This window comes from Corylus avellana, chromosome ca5 (assembly GCF_901000735.1).
Source record: "Corylus avellana chromosome ca5, CavTom2PMs-1.0".
NCBI lineage: Eukaryota > Viridiplantae > Streptophyta > Magnoliopsida > Fagales > Betulaceae > Corylus > Corylus avellana.
In genome coordinates this window covers 29,693,064-29,709,690 of record NC_081545.1, presented here as the reverse complement: position 1 = coordinate 29,709,690, position 16,627 = coordinate 29,693,064, and the positions used below count along the sequence as shown (strand labels likewise).

Genomic DNA, 16,627 nt, shown 5'->3' with positions numbered 1-16,627 from the left:
CGCAAAATGTATAGAGAAGTGATTTTGTCGGCACGAATGACATTAAAAATTAATTAAAAAAGAAACCGAAAGGGCAGTAAAAGGGGGTAAATGTTGTCACGTCAAAGCTACAATTACCTTGCATTGCATTTGGCCGCAGTAATAAATGAACGAAGGAAACAAATTGGCATGCCTAAAAGCTTTTCATGGTTTCAGCAACAAATTTCATCTTGTCTGCAAATTTTTGTCTTATTCATCAAACCATTGACTCGTTCATTCTGATGCAACAATTACAAGTCAATTACCCAAATGGTATATTTGATTAATTTGGAGATAATAATTAGTTAATGGTGTATATTGTGGAATTCCCATGCCCATGAGGATACAATATTACTCCTAATAGTCAAAAAGATATGATTCTTAATTACCATTATTTTGTTGACCGGATCCATGCACTGTGGCCAGAATCCTTATGCAGCCTTCCTCCGCCACTTCTCCGATGGTGGTACTGTTGTGTGGGTTTCTTTGTTTTTGTCTTTATTTTTCCTGTATTTTTTTATTCCTTGTGTTTTTGGTGGCTCGCTATTTAATTCCCTAGTTGTTTTTGGTTTATTATTGTACTGGAGATTATCTTGTGCTGGCTTTTTTCTCTTTTTTTGGGTTATGCTATGCCCCCAGAACCGACTACTAATGGTGGTTTTATTACCCTCAACTAACTATTGATGATCGTGTTGTTTTTTTAACAGGGATTCGTGTTGATATCGTATTCGACTGGTACGAAATCGTATTTTTTGACAGTATCAATTCCTTTTATGGGCCATGTCATTTATCAAACTCACTCTCAATTGTTCTTAGGATGGCATTGTCCCCTTTGTCTTTCGTGTTTTTGTAATTTCCGCTTCCCCTTTTTGGGTATTGAATAGCAAAAAAAAAAAAAATAGAAAGTGAGAAAATAAAAGAACTTGAGGAAGAGTAGAGAGATGACACGTAGTGGAAAAATGATGGGAAATATGTAAGTCCTTGTGTAGTAATGAAATTTTCATGGTTTGAGAGGAATTCTACTTGCTTTGTAGACCGACACGTGCGCCCCCAAATTCCAGAAGAACTAACGATATTGTTTTTTTCAAAAAAAAGAATAGCCCTCAGACAATTTTCGATTCAAGTACCCCTGAGGCTGAAAGTAAAAACTAAAAAGAAAATAGATAAATGAGAAAAGGAAAAGGCGCCCAAGCAACCAACTTCCTGGCGCCACGTAGGTCGGTGGCATGTGTCAGCTTCGTCACGTCAGGCGTCCGAGATTGATATTGGCAGGCGGCCCTGGTTTCCTAGAGAAAAAGTAAAACTGCGGCGAATAGTAAAGTAAATAAATACCTTTATTCCTGAAAAAAAAAAGAAAAACAAAAGGAATTTCCATTTCAAGTGCTAATGGCCCACTTTGATTTGTTTGAACTTTCAAGTGTGGATTCTACTCCATCTTCGACAAAACTTCTAAAATAATTGATCGAGTAAACAGTTTATATGCACTTCATTCGGCCAATATTATGAAATCTATGTGATTATTGCATTCATCATCTCTATTAAGGGTTAATATTTGAGAGTTAGATTTCGGTCATGTCGTCGATGTAGGAATATAAGATTATGTAGGTTAATGCTAATATGATTTATTTAATTAAATAGATTAGACATATTAACCCTAATTCGCTAATTCATATTAGGTTTATGGGTCGTGTTAAAAATTGATAGTCTTAATGTCTCGTGTTAGTTCAGATTAAGTCAATACCTGAATATAAGACTATAAATGTTAACCTTATAACCCAATTCATTAAATATACATTTAACCAGATTCTCTTCCAAACCTTCCATTCTCTCGTAAATATTTCATCAATTATTACAAAAAAAATATTCCTAAACACTGAATCAGCAACAAACTTGTTACAAAGTATAAGGACGTTGCATTTGTGATTGCGATTTTGTTTGTGATTTTAAATAAAATCCTTGAAAATTGATTGTTTATGATTGCGCTTTTAAAATTATAAACCCAAACAAACACTAAGATCCTGTTTTGAATTGTATTTGAAAAATAGAGCTTTTCAGTAAAAAAAAAAAAATTGTTTGGCCATTTTTTAAGTTTTTTGGACCTTTAAAAACATTTTTTTTTAAATTTTTGTACCAAACGGGTACTTTTTTTTTAAATACATTTTTAGGCCCATCAAACACACACTCAAACAAGTTCTAAGACTATATAGATCAACTTTAATCCAACTCATTAAATTAAACGAATCAATCCCTCAATTCTAATCGATCGGTGAATTTCATAATAAGTTCGTATAAAATTTACAAACCGTGTTAAAATTGCAGCCCTACTCCTTTTACATAAAGTGAGCTCACAGCAAAAAAAAACAAAAGCTAGTAAGAAAGGCACAAAAATATAAATGAATAAATAAAACTAGTAGAAAATCTTGACTGGCGTCTCAAATTGTTAAACAGTAGTACGCGTCGTAAAGCGCGTCACTCTTCTTTTTTCCCTATAAAACTACCCCCCTCTTCATATAATTTTGTTCACTTCTAAGCTTTGCTTGATCCCTCTGTATCCTCGATCGCTTAGTATTATTGTATCTTCATCAATGGAAGCAACCAACCGATCACTCCCTACGCATCCCTGCCGCCTATTTTCTTTGACATCGCCACGGCAAAGGCAGCGCAGGAGCGTTAACTTAACGGTGGCAGCAAGAGGAGGTGCAGACGGACGAGATTACTGGGGCAGGCTGGTGGATGAGAACATGATTGTGCTCCGGTGCCGGATTAGGGAGATGAAGATCGTTGAGATGAATCATGACTTACCTTCGAATTGGATGGGGTGGGAGAAACAATACTTTTTTCGTTACAACGAGGATGTTTGTGAAGCATTAGGGTTGTTGCAAAATTTTTTGATGAGCACTAGGCCAAGTTTGGCTTTTGGGTTGATCGCACTTGTTATATTGAGTGTGCTCATATCTTCTGGGGTTGCCTTGTCTCATGCAATAGAGATTGCTAAGAGAATCCTTTCTGGGTTCTCCTCTAATTAACCTAGTCTTGTGGTTTTTACCTAGCTAGTGACTATATATTATTATTATTCATAAAAAAGAAGAAAAAAAAAAGTATATATATATATTGGTTTGTTTGTAGTTTGTTGTTGTTCCTGATATTTTGAGAATTTCTTTTTGAGTTAAATCCTTATTATGATATGAGTTTTTGCCATCACTTTGTAAATATTGCTTTCACGCATGGCGATATTAGAGTCTTTTGCAAGTGATCATAAGGAATACCAAAATCGTATGAGGTGAAAGTGAATATTTATTTATAATTTTGCTTTTTAATAAACCGGCCAACCCATTAATAAGGAACAGTTGGGAAGTAAAGATCGACGAAGTGTATGTGAGATAGGTTTATTTGAAAATGATTGGGAATTAAAGTATTAATTCTAGGCTGGGGATCCAGTGAAAAATCTAAGAGAAAAAAGGAATCACAGAATTTTTGGAGGGCAAGTTAGTTCAGAAGAAAATATATATATGTATGTATGTATCATGTATGTATATTGAAGATCATATCATGGGGATCGATGTGAAGGCTTCAAGGCTAGAATCGCTTCCAAGAATGGGTTTAAAGATTATAATTTGAATAGGGCTCTTTGTTCTTAATGGGGTGATCAGTTTTAGGGGAAAACGAGGTTGAAATTGTGTTGTAATTTTGTTTTGTTTTGTTTCGATTTTTGGGTGTTTTGTATTTCAGTCTTAATTAGGATTGTTTATTCATTCAAAACATGTAAGAAATCATATATAAGATGATGAAAACATGAAGACAACTGAAATTGAATGCCACGGAATTATTATGAATATGGAAACACACACACACACACACACACACACATATATATATATATATATATATATATATAACAATTCAAATTTTCTTTGATTATATATTCTCCATAATATCGAAGTACTGTTTGAAGATGATTCACATTGACTTCCTTGATATGTATCTTGGATTTGTGATTCTTTCAATGATCTCATCTCCTGATCTGTTTTCCTCAACCATGCATGCATGGCTACACGTGATTCATGCCTACGGTAATATCCTGGTCCAAGTTATACATAAAAATATTGATAGGTGTGCCATTTTGTCTGAATGAATCTTCATAGTATACAGTGTTCAAACCGGCTTAAAATAATTGGAATAATTAGCAATTTCTTGAACAAACTCCTTAAAATTTAAGCTTTAATTTCCTCCTTGAGTATAAATAAATTATCCTGTGGTAAAAATGTAACTCACCTGTGTCTGGAAATTTCTTGGATTCGCCATTGGTGGGTTGCACCTTTTCCCTTTCTTTTTTTACTTAATTAAGGACATGTTGGCATGCATGTTGGGTTTACTCTATCTGACGGGGTAACTTATAACTATATTTATTATCTTCTAAGAGCATTTTTAACCGTCTCATAAAATTTTACTCACCAAAATAATTAAAAGTACATTTTTTTTTTCTATTTTAATTACCCACTTTTTTAAAACACCCCATGTCGCCTCATTATTTTAACTATTAACTTTCACTATTCTATTTAAATATTCTTTTTCAAATACTTCTTTATTTTTTTTAAAAAAAAAAAAAAAATTCAAAGAATAGGGAATGAGAGAGAAAATTTATATTATTTTTATTCATTTGGTGAGTGAATAGTACTCACTATCTTTAGTGAGTACTGTTCACTCGCCATTTTATTTTAGTTAAAATGGTGAATTTGAAAAGTGAAGATTTAAATCATTTTTTGTTAAATTGCCTCACCAAATTAAAATAACCAAAAAATAGTTTTAGTGAGGCTGCAAGGAGTGCTCTAACTATCATCATATTTTAAATTTTTACGATGTTTCCCCCCATCTACCATTGGGTTTTAATATTCCCATCCATGTTCAAAAATGACAAATATATATATATTTGAGGAACTAGATGTAGTTTATCCTTATTTTATACAAGTTATACAACTAAACAGAAGGCATAATTTAATTAATTAACTTTCCTTTAGGAAGTACCCCCTCATGTAAATTAGAAAAACATAATTTTTAAATTTAATTCTTAGATATAATGGATGGCCATATTTAAAAATTTGAGAAATTCAAATTTTCTAAGAATTTGAGGGGATCCGGTCCCGTTAAAAAGGTACAATAAATTCCATAAATTGCTATAAACAAAGACAAAAACATCCATTTCTTTTTTTCTTTTCTTTTCTTTTTTTTCTTTTTTCAGTTGGAGATATGCAAAAGTAAATGGTTAGATCAATTTATTGGAATTTACCGCATGCCTAAGATTCACTTAATTTTCTTTCAATCATGTCCACGGTAAAGAATTCGGCTTACATGTTGTAGTAAAAACTACAGTAATCAGCATGTATGTTGTTAGAACATGAAGGGCCAAGATTTAATCTCTAGTTACTCTCTCTCTTTTCTCTCAATTTTTGCACTTCCCTCTCTTTCTTTCTCTTTCTTTCTCTTTCTTTCTTCTCTTTGTTTTCTTTGACATTTCTCTGTTTCTCTCCCTAAGATTTTCTCTTAAATGATTTAATATAATTGAATTAGAAATTTAGAAGAGAAAAATCTCCTGTACGGCTCAAAAGAAAACAAAACCGAATATTAGTAAAAGAATTTCACAATAAAACCTGCCATACCCGACCAAAACAAGAAGACAATTCCAATGAAGTGAAGGAGTTGTGCAACAAAGTTACCCAGATGAAAGATAGTCAATTATTTGATAAATTTCAAATCCAGACCACATATATATAATTTTGTCCAAAACCCATGTAGCCCATACCCAAATGCCTAATCTTAAACAATCTCCAATTTGATTACAGCAAAATAAGAACACAAAACAAAACAACGCTTTCCCTCTGCAATCCTGACCAAACACACAACAAAAATTAAGATGTCTATTGCACAAGTACTTTTGAAGATCGCTAACATGGGTCGTTCATCACTCCATAGAAAGGAGAGAAATGTCGAAGAAAATGCAAAGAAGAAAGAAAGAGAGAGGCAAGATTACCCTGAATTTAAATGACATCAATCATGATTTATATTAAAAAAAAATTTAAAGACAAATACATTAACAAACAAATTAAATCACAAAACGCTATTAAAAACACACAATACAATCTTCACATTTATTTATAGTACTAGCTCCAAAAGAATAAATAAATAAACCGTACTCAAAAGTAAATGAGAAACATAAATATGACAGGCACCCTTTCTTAACACAAGTTATAAGTTTTTTATAATCGTCTGAACAAGTCAAAGCCAATACGTTTATAAAGACAAAAAACTCCACAGTGAAGAAGAAAACAAAAGACTGTGACAAGAAAGGCAGCTGATGTAACCCACAGGCCACATGAACGGGTAGGATTTGAAGATGGAAGAATTGAGAGGCCCCACAGCTCCATTTTTTAACCAAGTTTGGTGAAGATTTCAATACCTTTGCCAGAGGCCCCACAACCCGACTTTACTAGCCACTTTTCGATTGGTACAAGATTCGAGACACCTTTACTAAAGACAAAACTCATATCTAAAGACAAAACTCAAAAAAATAAATAAATAAATAAATGAAAATAAATAAACAAATAAAAAGAGGAAAACCAGAGTCTATGACTTGGGGTTTTGGTCAAGTACCGTAGTAAAAATTGATTAATGTTAAAAAAAATAATAATAATAATATTTTTTTAAAAAAAAAAATTGAAAAAGTAAGAATGTTTGGTATGAAAAAAAATTTATTTTCTAGTAATTTTTTTATTTGCATAATAATAAAAAGTTATTGATGTGATGTAAAAAAATAAAAAAATATTAAAAAAATGAAAAAATAAAATGAATAGTACTGAAACAAAAATGTTTAGCAAACTGGCCTTAAAAGCAGCTAATATGATCCACATGTTCTTGAAAGATGTGAAGATTGGAAGAATTCAGAGGCCCCACAACCCACCTTCACTAACCAAATTTGGATTTGAAGGTCTCGCAGTTCTTCCATGTTTTGTTTTCGAAGTCAAGAAGTTACTCCAATAACTTGTCGGCCAAATACTCAAACTCAATTACTTCTTTCTCATTCTCAGCACACGTACTTCTATCCACCTGCGATGAGGATGAAGATGAAGAAGATGAAAGAGAAGAGGAAGGAGGAGGAAAATCAACATTGGGTGATGATCGATGTTCATCTGGGAAGTTGAGAAACTTTCACTTACCATGTATTTTCATTTAAAAAAAAAAAAAAAAAGGTCTTAAGAAACATTAACAACCCAAACCAGCCCATAGAATTTGACCATGTTTATTGCTCTATGCTAATTGTAAGTTCTTGTTGGCGTAATTCAGTAAGCAAAATTGTAACTAAAAGTGTCAAGACTTTTTATCCATGCAAATGCCGTTCGGACGCTCAAAGAATTCTATTTTTTCCGAAAGCTTCGTATGCAATCTTGTCTACACCCCATTTAGACGAAAACAATAAACAAGAATTCCAGAGAGCCTCATCTGCAATTTTGTCTGCAACTTGTTTGGACGCGCCGCGCCAAGAACGAAAGTTTGCGATGTGTTCCCGAGATTTGCCCCTTTGGCCGTGTTATTTGATCCTTGTCCGAATGGCAAATGTTCCCGTCCGGATGCCACATACCTGTAACAGTTTTAAATGATTTCAAACGGTGTCCTAGGTCTAGGGATTGTTGGGCTTCTAGTATAAATACATCTCTATAAAGAGAGAGAGAGAGAGAGGTACGAATTTCTATCCTAGAGTTCGTGAGAGGTTGTGCTAAGAGAGATCATATGTGGTGAACGTTAATTTGGATCTCTTTTTAGAGTTTGATTTATTCATTTGATAGAATTTACGGTTGAGAAGTTTATCGGCAGGATTCGGTAAAGGAGAATCACATTGAAGAAGATTGTGAGTAAGGAGACGAGTTGTAAGCTTGTCGATCTTACAGAGCCAATGTCCTGCAAAGGGTTGTAAGAGTTCCTAGTGTCTGTAATATCTGGATAATCTTTTGATAATAATTTCATGGGTGTGGCTGCCTCGAAGAAGTATTACTTTTAAATCGTTTTCTAAAATATTTCTTCTTCGTCACTAAAATCCATGTGTCTGCCTCTTTATTGCTTCATAGTATTAATTCCGCATAACTTGTGATAAACTAGTATTTGGAGTCGGTTAAGCGTTTTTCACTAATTATGATGGGTATTATTTGACTTCAATCCTCTTTCGTTTAGCAAAGCTGTAGAAGCATTGAAAAATGCCTTTTGAGTTCCTAAAGTAGCTGATTATCTATTAAAGTAATAGTTAAGTGATTAAATTTACTTCTTTTTACCAGCTTAAGCTTTTAAGATAAATAATGATTTAACATGGTATAGAGCCTAATGTTTTAAGTTCGAACCTTGACTCAATCAATTTACTCATATTTAAATTAAACATTTCACGTATTAGGCCTCACATATTAAAAGAGAGTTTGAGCTCACACATTAGGAGAGCTCACATGTTAGGGAGAGTGTTAAAATAATGTAGGATAAGTGGTGATTTAACAATTCGCTAATGTTTCCTTAAAAAGATGTTCACTTTGCAATTAGGCTAATGCTTTTAGAATTCCACATCAAAATTAGTCTAATAGATATGGTCCTTAAGCCACAATTAGGAATTCCACATCCTAATTAGTCATGGTATATATTTTTGTGTGTGTGGGCAAAAGATAGAGAAAATTTGAAGTTTTTGAGTATGTGTGGCATTGGCGGAGCCAGCAGGGTCGAGAAGGGGCACATGCCCCTCCCCCCCAAAAAAAGCCTTCTTTTACCAGTGAAATTTTTTTGTTTGCCCTGAACTTGCCCACCCTCAAAACTCTCTACCACTAATTCAGGGGGCACCCTTAGTAGAACTCCTTCTAGGAGCTATTGACGTTAAACCAGTAAATTCGTTGCTACTGTTTCAATTTTCACTCTTTAGAGCCCTTAGTAAATTATAACTTAGATGAACAATTGAACAAAGAAGGAAGATCAGCCTTCAAGTCTTTCAAGAACTAGCTCAGAAAAGAAGAAGAAAAAAAATCGATCTAGAACAAATAAAGAGAAACTTCATTCTTCGACTTCAAGCACAGAAAAGATGGAATGGCCCAAAAAAAAAACATAAAAAGAACGAAGAAGTAAGAGTGTGTTTGAGATGTTTAAAGTCATCAAGATATTTTTTAAGTGACGAGACATTGCTTACAATTCACAAGATATCACAATTAATTACAATGCACAAGCCACAAGACTTATTTGTGGCTAGTCTTTATTTAGGAAATGGAAGCCAAACTTTACAAAATAAAAAATAAAAAAATGAAAGCCAAATCTTCCACAACAACACTACCATATAGTCTCCAAGAGGTAATTCAATCGGCTAGAATCACGTTTAATAAAGTGGAGTTTATTAGTTCGAATCTCCATCTTCCCTCTTGTGCTGACATGTCAAAAATAAATAAAACACTACCATACATATCATAATTCAAAATTTGGCATTAAAAAAAAATTAAATTAAATTGAATCACTCATAGTTTTTTTTTTTTTTTTTTAATCTTTCGAAGATGGATAAATGTGGCATCATAATTAATTAAAGTTACTCCCTAGTTAATTGTTGGATATACAGAGTTTAAACTTTAAAGTGTTTAAAACATATTTGCAGAAATAGCCTTTGCATTATATAATTAAATTTTTTGGATAATCTCTATCTCCATCAAAGTAAATTAAGCAAAATTGATTTTTTAGACGTTATCCGGAAACAACTCTTTTTTTAAAAAAAAATATTCATTTCAGCATGCATATTGGATTAAAAATGGATGATCATTGTGCATCTAGAAACTCTAACTCATAAGATGATATTTTGATGGTCTTGAAGCCATTAATAGATTTAATTTATTGATTCAGATGGAAAGAGGTAATTCATTAATGTACAATGAGTTTTAACTGCAAGACATTCCATCCCGTAAATAAATTTTGAAATTTCTCATACTACCCCCTAATTAGATTGAACTCAATCACTTACTATTGAAATATATAATTAAAATTGATAATTTTTTTTTTTTTTTTCCATTAGTTATATTTTGCCTCCTATGAACAAAAGTTCTGGCTCCGCCACCGGTGTGGTTGTTGTAAATGCAAATTTTAAGCGCTAATATTTTCAAAAATTACTTAGAATCATTTGAATAGTAACACAATATTCAAACGACACCTTTTGACGTGTGAATAGTAATATTATTACTGTTCAAATGTCGCCTAATAGTAATGCGCGAATAATAACATTGTTCAAATGTTGCCTAATAGTAATACATGAATAGTAATATTGTTCAAACATCCCCTAATAATGACGAGTGAATCGTAACACTGTTCAAAAGTCGCCCAATAGTGATGTGTGAATAGTATACGATTCAAACATCACTATTTTATGAATAACATCGTTTGAACAATAAAATGTCACAAGTTAGTGATGTTTTTATATACGTCACTAATTGGACCTTCTTCTTTTTTTTGTTTGTTTGTTTTTGTTTTTATAGTGCTTGAGCCACAATTAGTCAGCTAATTAGTTTATGTCAACTCTCAAATAATAACAGTCTAGAGTCTAGACCACAATAGGCATAAAAAAGCCTTGTCAAAAAATTGGTGTTGATTTCTCATTGCTGACGGAACACTCATCGGATTGCTTTGCTTTACTCTTACACGACTTGGATTTTTCTTCCATCCAAGATTTGGATGTTGGGTTTTATAGCTGCCCTTTTTTCCTCTTCTAAAAGAGGGGTATTCGTCCTTAATTTGTGCGAAACATGGCGCCGCACCCGCACATTGACTCTTTACCTTTGATTTTGAGAGCGCAGTGTAAAAGAGGGAAACCAAGAAAGCTTCGCATCTCAATTTTGAATGACTTTGTTGTCGGTCAGCTTAGGCATGATTAAAGGGAGTTTGAGCTCACACGTTAAGGGAAGTGTTAAAATAATAGTTAAGTGATTAAATTTACTTATTCTTATCAGTTTAAACTTTTAAGATAACTGAATAAGTGATGATTTAACAATTCGCTAATATTTCCTCAAAAAAATGTTCATTTTGCAATTAGGCTAATGCTTTTAGAATTCCACATCCTAATTAGTCATGGAATATATTTCGTTGTGTGCATGCACGTGCACCAGTGCCTGAGAAGAACGTGCGAAACATGTGAAGACAAAAATGTGTTGGTGTGAGCTCTCGATATAATTTGTTGTAATATTTGAAATGGAGAGAATCTTTTCATAAAAAATAGGCTCTGTATATTGACTTGATGAGACAGTTGTAATATTTGATTATCTTGATATTTAGAACAGATGATTGGCATTTGAATGTGAGTATATTTAATGGTAATTTGAGTAAAATATTGATCTAATGAGAAATTATTAAGTGGTGTAACGTTATAAATGAGTTACCACTACTTGATTAATCTGAACGGACGATGGTGATTAATCCTAATAAGATTCATCATGAGCACCGCCCTTCATTATTTTCTACCAACAAAAGAGTCAAAAGACATTCGACACGCGGGGCGGGTCCAACGAGGACAGTTAGGTTTAGAAGATTAGGTGCACAAATCACAAATGTATAACTTGGTGGGCCCTAGGGTTGATCATTCGGTTGCCAGTCAATTTGGCAGCTAATTATTGAGATCTAAGCCAAATCAATACTACATATTTCTGACCAAGTACAGCAGACAAATATGTCAACCGTTTTGGTTGGTCCATATTGTTTTTTGTTTTGTTTTATTTTTTTATTTTTTAACAACATAAATATCTAAATTTCATTAATGAAATATTAAGAGCATAAAATTCTTAAAAAATAGAATATAAAGTTTTGAAAAATCATTGCTAAAAAAATTTATGAAGTTACAAAGTCATAAATACAATCATACAAATATTATAATCAAGTACATATATATGACTTCAAGGTTTCGCTAACTCATGTACAGTTATAGTTAAGGAACAATCTGCATACCAGATTTAAGACATAATTAGCCCAAATTCAAATTCAAAAAAAAAAAAAAAAATCAAAACAACAAAAAAACTAAAAAAACTAAAAATTCAGCTGTGAGAGATAACCTCACACAGATCTACTCCTCCTCGCCCTGAAGACAAAAAATCCCTACAAGCAACAACGGAGGAGCACGACATCGTAGACATCCTCAAGAAGACACGACTTGGCTGATGAAGACGATTAGGTCTAAGGTTGAAGAAACTAGATCTATATCTAGATCTAAAGCAAACCTGACAGAAACAGAGACTAGAGAAAATCACAAAGAAGACACCAAGGGCGACTACCAGGGAAGGGGGAAAAAGGAAGATATAGATCTAGATCTATATCTTCCTCTATGATTACTTCTTTAGTGTTGCCTGGAGGAAGAGAGTTCTAGAGAAAAGGCAGAGCCTCTCTCTCTAGACTTTGGTTGGTTCATATTGTTAACAATTCAAACATGTTATGGATCACAATCGGGGTTCAATTCGGGTCAAGTTTGGGTGTTTTAATTTTAATTTTTCCATCAAATATAAAGAAGGTGAATCTATATTAATTAATTTCAGCATAAATATATGGGCTCAATTTAAGGATTCGATACCTTTGCAATTGATGATCTTGAAATTTCTCCTGTCCTTGACTTGGATTGGGAGCTTTTAAAGGGGTTGTAGTAGGGGCTCTCTTGCCTAAAAAGGAGACCCCATCGGAGTAATTTGCTCTACAATTTTTCCTATCGCTACCCTTTGAACAGGAAATTATAGGAGATTCAAATTCCTATCAACATTATCTATACTTTTGTTTAAAGGAAAGAAATCCTTCAACACCCAAATGCCGCCAATATTAAACTTTCACACATTTGCACTTGGATTTGTTGAAAGAATTTGGTTCAGATTTAATTTTGTTTTTCTTTCTCATGTAAAACTTGAAATTAAATCAAACCAAAACGAGAGTGAAAGTGGGTTAGAAGAAGTAATTGATTGGACCACAACAGATTTGATGGTCAAGTCACCCATGTCAACAAAATCTCTTTATGATGACAAGGAACACCACAACAACTCATCAGCTAAGAGTAATGTTTTAAGACAGATTTTGATTGGAGCTCAATGATAGTTGAATAATATACTCAGAAATAATTAAAAAATGAAGATATTTGTATAATTTACTTCCAGCACACATCATGCAATCAACACCAGAAAGTTACCAAACTTTCGCATGGATCACTTGCGCTTCCAAACTTTTCTAGATTTCCCAAGTGTGAAAAATCTGCACTTTCTCTTTCCCAACTCCCAAGTCTACTCTTTGAAACCGCATAGCAGGATTTCGATCCATGCTCTTGCATTTGTCAACCCCATCAGATTTCATGGTTTTTCGAATTTAGAGGTGTGAGAAACCTTGAAGGAGTCTCCCGGGATTCGGATCAAGCATAAGGAATGGAGTTCTCCCACGCTTCATTCCATGGAACCATGAAATCTGAAGCTGAAAATGTTCTAAATGCAATACTGCCTCAGTTGAAACTACTCTCTATGGCTGTCATGGGTCTAATTCTTGCCCACCGGAAATTCCAAGTTGTCCCGAAAGAGACATTCAAGATCCTCAGCAGGCTTGTTTTTGCTCTGTTCTTGCCCTGCTTGATCTTCATTGACCTTGGTTCATGCATTAGTCTCACCAATTTCATTCATTGGTGGTTCATTCCCGTAAACGTGGTTCTAAGCACTGCTATTGGCTGCGTATTGGGTCTGTTGGTGGCAGTAATCTGCCGCCCGCCGCCCGAATACTTTCGCCTCACCATTATCATGACAGCATTTGGAAACACGGGCAATCTCGCCCTTGCAATTGTTTCAGCAGTTTGCGACAGCTCTGATAACCCATTTGGTGACGATTGTTCATCGACTGGTGTGGCGTATGTATCCTTTTCCCAATGGGTTGCTGTTATTCTTGGCTGCACTCTCGTTTACCATATGATGGAGCCGCCATTGGAGAATTCTGAGATTGTTGAAGAAGGAGCTGAGATTGAGGAAATACCCACTGAGATCGAGATTGAGGAAACACCCACTGATAATCTCAGCGTGCCGCTTCTTGTTGAAGCTGAATGGCCAGGGCTCGAGGAGAAGGAAACAGAGAATTGCAAGACACCCTTTATTGCAAGGCTTTTCCATAGCATCTCCAGCATCTCAAGAACTACTTTTCCGGATCTTGATTCAGTGCAGGAAGGTCGAACGTGTTTGGCAGAGCCTAGGATGGTTAGAAAAATCAGAATTGTTGCTGGGAAAACTCCATATCGCCACATTCTTCAGCCACCAATAACTGCTTCGGCATTAGCTATTATTATAGGACTTGTTCCTGCGATTAAATCTTTTGTTTTTGATGATGACTCTGTAGTTTCTTTTATCACGGACAGTTTAGATTTTATGGCCGATGCAATGGTGCCTTCAACTATGCTTGTTCTTGGAGGAATGCTTGCTGAGGGTCCCAATGAATCTAGTTTAGGAATTCGAACCACCATTGGCATCATTGTAGCAAGGCTCTTAATACTTCCTTTGCTTGGAATTGGTGTCGTCATAACGGCCGATAAGTTTAATTTTTTGGTCTCTGGGGATCAAATGTACCGGTTCGTGCTTTTGTTGCAATACACAACACCAAGCGCCATCTTGTTGGGGGCAATCGCAAGCTTGAGGGGTTATGCAGTGAATGAGGCATCGGCACTCCTCTTCTGGCAGCATGTGTTTGCTCTGTTCTCCCTTACAGTGTATATAATTGTGTACTTCAACGTGATCCTTTCTTTTATCTAAAAGGTCTGTTCTGCGCTGTCTATATATCTTCTGCAGATACATGTCTTAAGATCTAATAAATCTTCGAAATTTTACTTCAGGGTGCACAGGATGATGCATAGGAGACTTGCTCTTGCTCTGCAATCAGGGGGGGGATCAATCAACAGTAAGTTTTTGCTCTGCATCTCTTACAATATGCAATCAGTTCAGATTCAGTTGTTTTGGAAGTCGAATTTATTTATTGAACTTCTCAGCAAGTTAGAATTAAATACACTACTCACTGACGCATTGAAAGATTTAGTTGAGAATATTTATCAAAGATTGGGCTCCCTTTTGTTTATTGGATCAGATGATACTGTTGAACCAGAAAAATCAAAAATCATGGGATAAGGCTAATTTTGACAAAGATCAAACCAATTCAAAACAAAACAGATAAGGAATAGCTTGTAAACTTACCTTCAGATCATCTTACTGTAAATGTCATCTTCCGTTTGTAATCATTATCATAGTATAAATGGAAGACAATCTCTCTGCTCAAAGCACCACAGAAACATTTTTACAAACAATTGGTGTGCAATCCTTTTTATTCCTGCTGAAAAAATGTAGAAATGGGGGAAAAAAAAAATGAAATCTTGCTCTGGTTAGGGTCGGAATGGTGGTTATAAGATTCCACATAATCATTCCTTACACAGTTATACCCTATCTGAAAAATGAATGATTGATCAAGGAAGTTCAAAAAGGTATTCTTGGAGTAGATGTTTGATGGATAGCCTAGGAAATTCAATAATGTTCTAAAACCATTTCGGCCATGTCTTGATTTCCTACTTTGGGCTTGGGCCCATCAAATTAGAGAGCCATATTGATATATGTGGGCTCCCTCCAGGGTCGCCCGACAAAGTGTATGGACTACTACAGTTTTTGGGCTTTAAGAGCTACCTGGTACTTGTCTTTAAGCATGTTAGCATAGGAGTGATCAAATCATAATTATTATTTTTTGAACTTTTTAATAATACTATTTTTCACACTCATTTATCGTACCTATTTTATATTGGTTGATATAACATATTTTAAGTTGTTTTTTTTTAAAAAAAAAACAAAAGTGATTTACATAAAAAGCTACTTAAAACAGTCACATCAACTAATGAAAAATTACTCTTAATTTTTGGATGGCTAAGGTTATATAATCTAGTGATGATGTACTTTGGATCGTAGGATGTTTTTCAAGTGTAGAGTTAAATAACTATTACCGATATGGATCATAGGATTTAGTCAGATGCAACATTACAATAAATATTAAGAAAATTGTCTTATATCCCTCTAAGTTTTGGTAATGTAACAGACAAGAATTTTAAGCATTTAGCTTTGACAATTAAAGAATTGTGTTTTGGCCAACATTCTATCCAATTTTTTCCACTTAAGCCCAATCAAAAGTCACCCCACTTGGCACAGATGACGTACTTGATCACCGATCCTAGCGTGTTCACAGTCATGCTCGAGAGGCCTTGCGCTGTTTACCCTCAAAGCTCGAAGAAGGTGAGTTTTGTAAAGTAGATTTAATGTATGTAATTCTTGCAAAGTAGATTTAGGCTACTTTTAGACAATTATATATAGTATTTAATTCCCTTCCTTCTTTTGGTTTTGATTGGTGTGAGTTTTTAAATTGAGTAAGAGTAATGCGATATACTACATTACTATCTCACTATGTTGACATGGCATTGGCAATAAATCACTTTTTTTTTTTTTTTAACAAGTACTGATATAATGGTGGGTTAGCAATTTCAGGTCAACACAGTAGGATAATGGTGTGGTATATAACATTACACAAAGCAAAATACTATACCTCT

General features: G+C 34.1%; 2 protein-coding genes across 3 annotated transcripts; both read left to right on the top strand.

Annotated features, from left to right (window-relative positions):
- Positions 1-2,603: 2,603 nt before the first annotated feature.
- Positions 2,604-3,044, top strand: LOC132182110 (uncharacterized). The gene has a single exon (XM_059595310.1). The coding sequence runs from the start codon at positions 2,604-2,606 to the stop codon at positions 3,042-3,044; it is 441 nt and encodes a 146-aa protein (XP_059451293.1).
- Positions 3,045-13,068: 10,024 nt separating this feature from the next.
- LOC132181387 (protein PIN-LIKES 2-like) lies at positions 13,069-16,379 on the top strand. 2 transcript variants are annotated; one of them, XR_009440241.1, is made up of 3 exons: positions 13,069-14,807; positions 14,885-14,949; positions 16,233-16,379. XR_009440241.1 is itself a non-coding variant. In XM_059594582.1 (2 exons), exon 1 carries the CDS (start codon positions 13,446-13,448, stop codon positions 14,802-14,804), a length of 1,359 nt encoding a protein of 452 aa, XP_059450565.1. In that variant the 5' UTR covers positions 13,069-13,445; the 3' UTR covers positions 14,805-14,807; positions 14,885-15,123. The 2 variants fall into 2 exon arrangements, 1 of the variants encoding a protein (XP_059450565.1); XM_059594582.1 differs by lacking the exon at positions 16,233-16,379 and having other exon boundaries at positions 14,885-15,123.
- The last annotated feature ends 248 nt before the right edge of the window (positions 16,380-16,627 follow it).